Raw genomic sequence first — 11,605 nt, 5'->3', positions numbered from 1 at the left:
CGCCGCTCTTCCGAAAATTTAACTCTGCTTGAGCCATCTCTGCTGTAATCATCACTGCTCGCTGCAATCATGTCTTAGGTTAGGGTTTTTTTCTCCTCCGTAATCTTAGGAAGCTAACTCTATTCTCAGATTGGGAAAATTGAGGAATGTATTTAGGATGTATATATGTTCTTTGAGAGGGTTAAGTGTATGTGCTTATTGAATATGCTTTTTCGAGTCGCTAGCATATAATGTTATGCTTTGAGGTTCGAGGCCTAAACATGTTCAGAAACAATTGTATGTACTGTGTATTTTTCTTTTCTTTCTATTTTCACTTTCATCATCATGATGTGCGTCTTTTCTGAGTTTCTTGTGCTGAATTTTTAGTGTTTTCCCTAGCTTGTGGTTAGTACGGGCAACCGCAGAAGCTTTCAGAGTTGCTGATGCTCCTGCCAAGGTTTTCTTTCTTCTGATGGAAAACAATGAGGAGATTCTTCCATTTTGCACATAGATTCTCCAGTTCCAGGCTCAGTGCTATTAATTTCTTAAATTCATGCTAAGTGATATACATATAGTGGTCTAATTTTTTTGGCAATTAACTTAATTGAACATAACTTACATAAAAAATGCATTGCTTTTGTAATGCCTAATTAGAATCTCCTGAATAGATTCCCAACTGGCCATGTGGTGTGCAATACTTAAATCCTTCAAATAGATGAAATCAGGATATTAGGCTGCAACACTCTTGTTGATTTTATAGAATGCCAGGTATTTGGTTATTAAACCTTTCTTAGGGTTAACATCACTGTACGATTGGTTTCCGTGGACACTGTGCAGCTATATGCAATCCCTTTAAAAAGTATCTGTGTGGAAGTTAATTTTGGTGGTAAAAGTGGGTACCCCTTAGCTCAAAAAGAAAAACTAGAGTTCTTTATATAGATATTGCATGTTTTAGCCCTATATATTTGCTTTCTTTTCTAAAAGGAACAATTTTTGTATCTCTGACTTTTTGAGTTAAAAATAAACAGATGGTACATACATGTTCAACTTAGAGGGTTTTATACTTAAACTATGCCAATTGGCTCAAGAAATGGGCGAAGACGAACGAGCTCTACATCTACGTTCAGCAGGACTACAAGCTTTATCCTATATGGTACTGCTCCTTGCTTTGGTTCTTCCTTTGCTTCTGGAAATTGCTTAATTCTTGTTCCATTCCCATAATTCAATATGTTTATGACTGTTCTTAATAAAATACACACAAGAAAATTTATTAAATATATAGTAGCACGCAAAGAAATGCACCACTTAACTATTTTTTATGAACACAACTCTTTGTGGAGGAGTAGGACATATTTGGGGTGAACTTATGGTTATAAGAGGGAGACATTTAAATGAAAAAACTTTCTCAATTTGTAATCTTCACATGATAGATAAACCCCTCTTATTAATTAGAAGTAGAGATAATTTATTTAAAGGATGGTTTCTTAGGATTTATTGTGAATTAATATTATGATTGCTGTTGTTCAATAGTAGTAAAATATTTCCAAGATATCAAGGTTTTGTTATTGCTGGTTTTCTTTACAGAATTATTATCTTAAATCTAGTATCAGACTGCTTAAAGAAGCTTACCAATCAAACAGTTTTGAGTAAACCATCTTTGACAAAGCATCTCGGCTCAAAGAAGCCGAGTCTGGGTCAAGAGGTTTTGTAATATTGCCATCAGGAGTAACAATGACACGCTTGCAAAGTGAGTCCTCTAATGCTTTCTCATCACACCTGAACAAATGGTGAGTCAAAGGACACTAAAGGTGAAACACTAAAACTAGAAGCTTTTGTGGATTGATCTATGATTTTTACATGAACAACTCTGCAGCTGTCCGAAGGTGGAAGAGTGGTTTTTCATCTTTCAGTTTGGAAGAATCAACTTCAGTCCCTTTGACAAAGTCAATGTTACCAAGGTGGAGGATTGCGGCGACCACACGAAAGATAGCATCCTGTGTAAGGAAATTTTGTTAAATTAAATATATGTATAGAAAAAAATCAATGCTTCATTGAAATAATAAAATTTGATGCACAAATGTGATGATCCTATACCTATTCTTCCTGGTTGATTCCTACAATATCCATTGCATTTCTGGTCTCCAAGTATTCTTTTGCATCATCTACATTTGAAACTTCATAACAGTTTGATTGATTAACATAGTGGAATTGCTTTGGATTCCCCAACTTGTACTTCTTGCATCCTATTGAGTAAATTGTAACAGTTAGTCTTGTGAGTGATAAATTATGTTTAATTTCTTTCAGGATTATTATGGAGAATTCAATCACCTCTGGTGGTGCTGAACAAAGCATGTAAAAGCAGTGATAGTTTCTCTCCGGGTCGGACACTTGGCATACTCGTGACCTTTCTAGGAGATATGTTTTAATTGTAGCTCCAGAAATTTTCCCATTCTATAAACACCCCCTCTCTCTCTCTCTTTTTTAATGGTGGTTGTTAACCTGTTATATATGAATTGTGATGGTGATGGTGGTGCACGAAATTGTGAATGGCGCCAACAACTTGGTACGCACAATTGTAATCTCAACTCTTTTTCACAACTTTGCACAACTAACCAGCAAGTGCACTGGGTCGTCCAAGTAATAAACCTTATGTGAGTAAGGGTCGATCCCACGGAGATTGTCGGCATGAAGCAAGCTATGGTCACCTTGTAAATCTTAGTCAGGCGGATTCAAATGGTTATGGAGTTTTAATAATTGAAAAGATAAATAAAACATAAAGTAAAGATAGAGATACTTATGTAATTCATTGGTGAAAATTTCAGATAAGTGCATAGAGATGCTTTATTCCTGTTGGATCTTTGCTTTCCTACTGCCTTCATCCAATCCTTCATACTCCCTTCCATGGCAAGCTGTATGTTGGGCATCACCGTTGTCAATGGCTACTTCCTGTCCTCTCAGTGAAAATGGTTCAAATGCGTTGTCACCGCACGGCTAATAATTTGTCGGTTCTCGATCATGTTGGAATAGAATCTAGTGATCCTTTTGCGTCTGTCACTACGCCCAACACTTGCGAGTTTGAAGCTTGTCACAGTCATCCCTTCCCAGATCCTACTCAGAATAGCACAGATAAGGTTTAGACTTTCCGGATCTCAGGAATGGCCGCCAATAATTCTAGCTTATACCACGAAGACTCTGATCTTTCAAAATGGAGGCTAAGAGATATACGCTTGATCTAAGGTAAAATGGGAGTGGTTGTCAGGCACGCGTTCATAGGTTGAGAATAGTGATGAATGTCACGGATCATCACATTCATCATTTTGAAGTGCAAGCGAATATCTTAGAATGGGAATAAGCATGAATTGAATAGAAAATCGTAGTACTTTGTATTAATACTCGAGGAACAGCAGAGCTCCACACCTTAATCTATGGTGTGTAGAAACACCACCGTTTAAAATACATAAGAACAAGGTCTAGGCATGGCCGAATGGCCAACCTCCCCAATGTCTAAAATCGCATAAACTAATCAAAGATAGATTCCAAGGTTCCAAGATTCAAAGATGAAAATACAATCGTAAAAGGTCCTATTTATAATGAAACTAGATACTAGGATTTACAGAAATAGGTAAATGATGCAGAAATCCACTTCCGGGCCCACTTGTTGAGCATTGAGCTTTACACGTGTAGAGGTCTTCCTTGGAGTTAAACACCAGCTTTGGTGCCAGTTTGGGCGTTAACTCCAACTTTTATGCCAGTTTTGGCATTTTGACGCTAGAAAAGGGCAGAGAGCTACCGTTTTGACGCCATTTTACATCGTCAAAACTCGTGCAAAGTGTGAACTATTATGTATTGCTGGAAAGTTCTGGATGTCTACTTTCCAACGCAATTGAGAGTGTGCCATTTGGAATTCTGTAGCTCCAGAAAATCCACTTTGAGTGCAGGGAGGTCAGAATCCAATAGCATCTGTAGTCCTTTGTCAGTCTCTGAATCAGATTTTTGCTCAGGTCCCTCAATTTCAGCCAGAAAATATCTGAAATCACAGAAAAACACACAAACTCATAGAAAAGTTCAGAAATGTGAATTTTTCATAAAAACTAATAAAAATATACTAAAAACTAACTAAATCATACTAAAAACTATATAAAAACAATGCCAAAAATGCTCATCACAACACCAAACTTAAATTGTTGCTTGTCCCCAAGAAACTGAAAACAAAATGGGATAAAAAGAAGAGAATATACAATGAATCCCACAGTATTAATGAAACTTAGTTCTAATTAGATGAGCGGGGCTTGTAGCTTTTTGCTTCTGAATAGTTTTGGCATCTCACTTTTTCTTTTGAAATTCAGAATGATTGGTGATGATCGGAATTCACTACCCAATGAATCCGTTCATTTGGCAAGCGCACCAAAATTGTCGTCAAGTAATAACCCACAATGGAGTGGGATCATATCCACAGAGATTAATTGGATTAAGCAAGCAATAGTTGATTAATTATCCTAGTTAGACTATTCATAATTATGTGATAAGCAACATGAAATGTAAATGACATGAAAGTAAATGAAAGCAATAAAGAGCAAGGAAAGTAAATGGCAAGAAAAGTAATGTACAAGAAAGTAAAGTGCTGGAAATGTAAAGTGCAGAAAATGTAAATAACCATAAAGTAAATAAAAGAAAGAAAAATAAACATTGGGATCAAGAGGTATTGCATTCTCTAGATTAATTGACTTCATCTCATCTTCAATCATGCAACTCATTGACCTCTTGGTAATCATGATTGATTGAACCTCAATCCCTTGGTGATTCAATCTCTTAAATCTTGATCAATAGCCAATTCCTTGGTCTAATTGCTCATGAGAAGAGATGAAGAATGGTCCCTGATTATACCACACACTTTCCTAGATCCAAGTAGAGGGAGGATTATATGTCACCATATCCAAACACCAAAACCCAAATCTATTCAAGTGTGAGAAAGAATTTCAAGCATGGTTTTATGTTTCCTCTTCCAAGGTTCCCATAAAACCCAATTGCATTCAATCTCTTTTCCAAGATAATTGAATGCTAGAATTTCGGATGAAGAGAAGAAGAATAATAAAAACAATCAATCCATTGAAAAACAATAGAGCTCTCTTTTCCAATGGAAAGAGTTAGTGATTCATAGCTAAAATATTTACAAGGTAAGAAAGAAAAGAGAAGAAATTGATGGTGAACGGAGAGGGTCCTAAGACTTTCCCCAATCCAACATGAGTAATTTTATGAAACTAAGGCCCTTATATAGGCTCTCCTAAATTACAAACTTAAATAAAATTAAAAGCAAATTATAATGAAATGAAAATAAACTATTTTAGACTCTTCTTGTGGCCTTGATTAATTAATAAGTGTGGCTTGAATGAGAGTTGGAGTGGGCTTGATTGAAGGTTGAGGGCTGCAGGGAGAAGTTGGCGTGTGGTTCAAAGTGCCACTCCCACTTGATTTTGCCCTTTGGAGTATGACCCACTTTGCAACGTTGAAAGTATGGAGTTGGTTAGGCCTCAAAATAAATATCCACTATAAAATATTATGTATTGTTGGAAATCCCTGGATATTAGCTTTCCAACGCCTTTGGAATCAACTCATTTGGACCTCTGTAGCTCAAGTTATACCCATATAAAGGTGGATAGGTCAGTCTGTCAGGTAGCCTAGCGTGCCACGCCCACTCTCTGGCATGCCACGCCTATATATTATGAAACTGGCGTGCCACGCCCACTCTTTGGCGTGCCATGCCCAGAACCCCAAGTGGCACGCCCATTATGAAAATAAAGCTGGCATGCCACGCCTTCGATATCAAGTGGCAGTGCAGGTTTTGCAATGCTAAATTAATGGCCTTTTGCACCTCCAATTTTAAAATCCACCCTAGAGTGTTATATATCGTTGGAAATCTCTTGATGTCAGCTTTCCAACGCCATCAAGGTTACATCATTTGGACCTCTACAACTCAAGTTATGTCCCTTTGAAGAAGAAGCGGTCAGACTGGTAACTCTGCAGTGACATCTTTTGCTTCTTGTGTTTTCGGGGTCAATATCTTCATCAATTCCAGTGTCTATCATAAAGTGTTATGTATGGTTGGAAATTCCTGGATGGCTACTTTCTAATGGCACTAGAATGACCCCATTTGGAGTTCTATAACTCAAGATATCTTCATTTGAATGAGAGGAGGTCAGGCTGGCATATGCCTCGGCGTGCCACGCCTACTTCTTGGCGTGCCACGCCCATAGTGAGGCTCAAAATCACTCCTCTGGAACTTAAGCCTGGCGTGCCACGTCCATAGCACCAAGTGGCATGCCCTCTTTGAGATCTTGGCTTCAAAAGCTTGGTGTGCCACACCCAGAGCTTCAAGTGGCACGCCCAGCTTCACACTCCCAACTTTATTTGTTGTTTTCTTCCCCTTTTGTTGCTTTTTTCTCCTGAAATTTAACACAATCCCATTTCAAAGCAATGTACCATAATATATATAATTTGGTTCATGAAATTGCATTAATTCAATGAGATTATGCTCTTTTTATGGCCATTTTAAATAAGAAAAAGGGTACATGATGCGCAGTCATCAATTGGCATCTATAGGAACTTAGAATTTTAGATAGTATTATTGATTCTCCTAGTTCAGTACGTTGATTCTTGAACACAGCTACTTTATGAGTCTTGGCCGTGACCCTAAGCACTTTGTTTTCCAGTATTACCACCGGATATATAAATGCCACAGACACATAACTAGGTGAACCTTTTCAGATTGTGACTCAGCTTTGCTAAAGTCCCCAGTTAGAGGTGTCCAGAGTTTTTAAGCACACTCTTTTGCTTTGGATCATGACTTTAACCACTCAGTCTCAAGCTTTTCACTTGGACCTGCATGCCACAAGCACATGGTTAGGTACAGCTTGATTTAGCTGCTTAGGCCTGGATTTTATTGGGCCTTCCTATCCATTAATGCTCAAAGCCTTGGATCCTTTTTACCCTTGCCTTTTGGTTTAAAGGTCTATTGGCTTTTTTTGCTTGCTTTTTTTTATTTTTCTTTTCTCTTTTTTTTGCCATATATATTTATTTTTTTCACTGCTTTTTCTTGCTTCAAGAATCAAGTTCATGATTTTTCAGATTATCAATAACATTTCTCTTTGTTCATCATTCTTTCAAGATCCAACAACTTTAACATTCATAAACAACAAGATCAAAAAATATGCACTGTTCAAGCATTCATTCAGAGAACAAAAAGTATTGCCACCACATTAAATAATTAAAACTAGTTTCAAAATAAAATTTGAAATCCAAGTACTTTTTGTTCTTTTGTAATTAAGCACATTTTTCATTTAAGAGAGGTGAAGGATTCATGGAGTTATTCATAGCTTTAAGACATAGACACTAGACACTAATGATCATGTAGTGAAGACACAAACATAGATAGAACATACAGCATAAAGTCGAAAATAGAAAAATAAATAGACAAGGAGATTAAGGAATGAGTCCACCTTAGTGAGGGTGGCGTCTTCCTCCTCTTGAAGAACCAATGGTGCTCTTGAGCTTCTCTATGTCTCTTTCTTGCCTTTGTTGTTCCTCCCTCATAGCTCTTTGATCTTCTCTAATCTCATGGAGAATGATGGAGTGCTCTTGGTGTTCCACCCTTAATTGGTCCATGTTGTATCTCAAGCTTTCCAAAGAAGTGTTGAGTTATTCCTAATAATTATGTGGAGGAAATTACATCCCTTGAGGCATCTCAGGGATTTCTTGATGAGGGACTTCCTCATGCTCTTGTTGAGTGTCGTAAATGGGCTCTCTAGTTTGCTCCATCATCTTCTTAGTGATGGGCTTGTCCTCTTCAATGAGGATGTCTCCCTCTATGACAATCCCAGCTGAATAGCAAAGGTGACATATGAGATGAGGAAAGGCTAATTGATGAGCGGATAATTTATACGCTTTTTGGCATTGTTTTTAGGTAGTTTTTAGTAAGTTCAAGCTACTTTTAGGGATGTTTTCACTAGTTTTTATGTTAAATTCACATTTCTGGACTTTACTATGAGTTTGTGTGTTTTTCTGTGATTTCAGGTAAATTCTGGCTGAAATTGAGGGACTTGAGCTAAACTCTGAAAAAGGCTGACAAAAGGACTGCTGATGCTGTTGGAATCTGACCTCCCTGCACTCGAAATGGATTTTCTGGAGCTACAGAACTCCAATTGGTGCGCTCTCAACGGCGTTGAAAAGTAGACATCCAGAGCTTTCCAGCAATAGATAATAGTCCATACTTTATTCGGAAATTGACGACGTAACTTGGCGTTGAACGCCAAGTACATGCTGCTGTCTGGAGTTAAACGCCAGAAAAACGTCATGATCCGGAGTTGAACGCCCAAAACACGTCATAACTTGGAGTTCAACTCCAAGAGAAGCCTCAACTCGTGGATAGATCAAGCTCAGCCCAAGCATACACCAAGTGGGCCCCAGAAGTGGATTTATGCATCAATTACTTACTCATGTAAACCCTAGGAGCTAGTTTATTATAAATAGAACTTTTTACTATCATATTATCATCCTGGATTGTATTTTGAATCCTGTGATCACGTTTTGGGGGCTGGCCATTCGGCCATGCCTGAACCTTTCACTTATGTATTTTCAACGGTGGAGTTTCTGCACACCATAGATTAAGGGTGTGGAGCTCTGCTGTACCTCAAGTTTCAATACAATTATTATTACTTTCTATTCAATTCTCTTTTATTCTTATTCCAAGATATACGTTGCACAACACCTTGATGAATGTGATGATCCGTGACACTCATCATCATTCTCACCTATGAACGCGCGTGATTGACAACCACTTCCGTTCTACCTTAGGCCGGGCGCATATCTCTTAGATTCCCCAACAGAATCTTCGTGGTATAAGTTAGATATATGGCGGCATTCATGAGGATTCGGAAGGTCTAAACCTTGTCTGTGGTATTCCGAGTCGGATTCTGGGATTGAATGACTGTGACGAGCTTCAAACTCCTGAAGGCTGGGCGTGACGACAAACGCAAAAGAATCAAGGGATTCTATTCCAACCTGATTGAGAACCGACAGATGATTAGCCGTGTCGTGACAGAGCATAGGACCATTTTCACTGAGAGGATGGGATGTAGCCATTGACAATGGTGATGCCTTACATACAGCTTGCCATGGAAAGGAGTAAGAAGGATTGGATGAAAGCACTGAGAAAGTAGAGATTCAAGAAGAGCACAGCATCTCCATACGCCTATCTGAAATTTCCACTATTGATTTACATAAGTATTTCTATCCCTTTTTATTTTCTATTTATTATTAATTATTCGAAAACCCATAAAATAATTTAATCTGCCTAACTAAGATTTACAAGGTGACCATAGCTTGCTTCATACCAACAATCTCCGTGGGATTCGACCCTTACTCACGTAAGGTATTACTTGGACGACCCAGTGCACTTGCTGGTTAGTTGTGCGAAGTTGTGAACCATGGTATTGGCATCATGTTTTTGGCGCCATTGCCAGGGAATGAAAAGCAATGAATTTTGCAAAATGGAATAACATATGAATAACAATTTCGTCCTCCAAGTTTTTGGCGCCGTTGCCGGGGATTGTTCGAGTATGGACAACTGACGGTTCATCTTGTTGCTCAGATTAGGTAATTTTCTTTTCAAAATATCTTTTTCAAAATTTTTCTTTTATTTTTCGTTTTCCCAAACTATATTTTCGAAAAAAAAATTTAATAAAAATCCAAAAAAATTAGAAAATCATAAAAATCAAAAATATTTTGTATTTCTTGTTTGAGTCTTGAGTCAATTTTTAAGTTTGGTGTCAATTGCATGCTTTAAAAATTTTTCTTGCATTTTTCGAAAATCTCATGCATTCATAGTGTTCTTCATGATTTTCAAGTTGTTCTTGATAAGTCCTCTTGTTTGATCTTGATGTTTTCTTGTTTTGTGTTGTTTGTTGTTTTTCATATGCGATTTTTGTTTGTTAGAGTACATGCATTAAAGATTTCTAAGTTTGGTGTCTTGCATGTTCTCTTTGCATCAAAAATTTTTCAAAATTATGTTCTTGATGTTCATCATGATCTTCAAAGTGTTCTTGGTGTTCATCTTGACATTCATAGCATTCTTGCATGCATTCATTGTTTTGATCTAAAAATTTCATGCATTGAGTATTTTTGTTGTTTTTCTCTCTCATAATTAAAAATTCAAAAATCAAAAAAATATCTTTTCTTTATTTCTCTCCAAATTTTCGAAATTTTGGGTTGACTTGGTCAAAAATTTTCAAAATTAGTTGTTTCTTACAAGTCAAGTCAAATTTTCAATTTTAAAAATCTTATCTTTTCAAAATCTTTTTCAAAAATCATATCTTTTCCATTTTTTCCTTTTTTTCGAAAATTTCAAAAACCTTTTTCAAATTATTTTCAAAATCTTTTTCTTATCTTTTTCATCATATTTTCAAAATTATACTAACAATTAATGTGATTGATTCAAAAAATTGAAGTTTGTTACTTTCTTGTTAAGAAAGGTTCAATCTTTAAATTCTAGAATCTTATCTTGAAGTTTCTTGTTTGTTAAGTCATTTTTAAAAAATTAAATCTTTTTCAAAATATCTTTTTCTTAAAATTTTTATCTTATCTTTTTATCATATCTTTTTCAAAATTTGATTTCAAAATATCTTATCTAACTTCTTATCTTCTTATCTTTTTTTTTCAAATCTTTTTCAATCAACTAACTAACTTTTTGTTTGTTTCCTATCTTTTTCAAAAACTATTTTTCCTTCTCTAATTTTCGAAAATACCTCTCTCTTTTTCAAAAATTCTTTTTAATTAATTAATAATTTTAATTTTAATTACAATTTATCTCTAATTTTCGAAAATCACTAACACCTTTTTAAAATTATTTTCAAAATTCTCTTTCTCTTTTCTTCTTCTATTTAATTATTTAATTACTAACACTTCTCTTCACCTATCTTCATCTAAAAATTCGAACCATTCTTCTTCACTCTTCTCCCCTCTCTTTTTCTACTAACATAAAGGAATCTTTATACTGTGACATAGAGAATTCTTCTTTTTTTCTTGTTTTCTTCTCTTTCATATGAGCAGGAACAGGGAAAAAGGAACTCTTGTTGAAATTGATCCTGAACCTGAAAGGACTCTGAAAAGGAAACTAAGAGAAACTAAATTACAACAATCTAGAAACAACCTTTCAGAAATTTTTGAACAAGAGAAGGAGATGGCAGCCGAAAATAATAATAATGCAAGGAGAATGCTTGGTGACTTCACAAAGCCAATGTCCAAGTTTGATGGAAGAAGCATCTCCATTCCTTCCATTGGAGCCAATAATTTTGAGCTTAAGCCTCAACTAGTTGCTTTAATGCAACAAAACTGCAAGTTTTATGGACTTCCATCTGAAGATCCTTATCAGTTTTTAACTGAGTTCTTGCAGATCTATGAGACTGTAAAGACGAATGGAGTTGATCCTGAAGTCTACAGACTCATGCTTTCCCCTTTTGCTGTAAGAGATAGAGCTAGAATATGGTTGGATTCACAACCTAAGGATAGCCTGGACTCCTGGGATAAGCTGGTTACAGCCTTCTTGGATAAATTCTTTCCTCCTCAAAAGCTGAGC

At 36.3% G+C, this 11,605-nt stretch overlaps 1 protein-coding gene across 1 annotated transcript; it reads right to left on the bottom strand.

The window, feature by feature from the left end:
* Window positions 1–1,043: 1,043 nt before the first annotated feature.
* LOC130949767 (myosin-12-like) lies at window positions 1,044–2,374 on the bottom strand. The gene is made up of 5 exons (XM_057878404.1): window positions 2,308–2,374; window positions 2,098–2,222; window positions 1,837–1,973; window positions 1,618–1,755; window positions 1,044–1,221 (listed from the first exon to the last, which is right to left on the bottom strand). Exons 1-5 carry the CDS (start codon window positions 2,372–2,374, stop codon window positions 1,044–1,046), a joined length of 645 nt encoding a protein of 214 aa, XP_057734387.1.
* Window positions 2,375–11,605: the final 9,231 nt, after the last annotated feature.

The sequence above is a fragment of the Arachis stenosperma genome, chromosome 9 (assembly GCF_014773155.1).
Source record: "Arachis stenosperma cultivar V10309 chromosome 9, arast.V10309.gnm1.PFL2, whole genome shotgun sequence".
Taxonomy (NCBI): domain Eukaryota; kingdom Viridiplantae; phylum Streptophyta; class Magnoliopsida; order Fabales; family Fabaceae; genus Arachis; species Arachis stenosperma.
This window is presented reverse-complemented; position numbering and strand designations above follow the sequence as displayed.

Coding starts and splice junctions, on each gene's coding strand:
- LOC130949767 (XM_057878404.1), bottom strand. CDS start 2,374: ATGCCAAGTGTCCGACCCGGAGAGAAACTATCACTGCTTTTACATGCT. Junction 2,223..2,307: donor TTTGTTCAGCACCACCAGAG/GTGATTGAATTC, acceptor TTTACTCAATAG/GATGCAAGAAGTACAAGTTG. Junction 1,222..1,617: donor AAGATGGTTTACTCAAAACT/GTTTGATTGGTA, acceptor TATTTTATTAAG/AACAGTCATAAACATATTGA.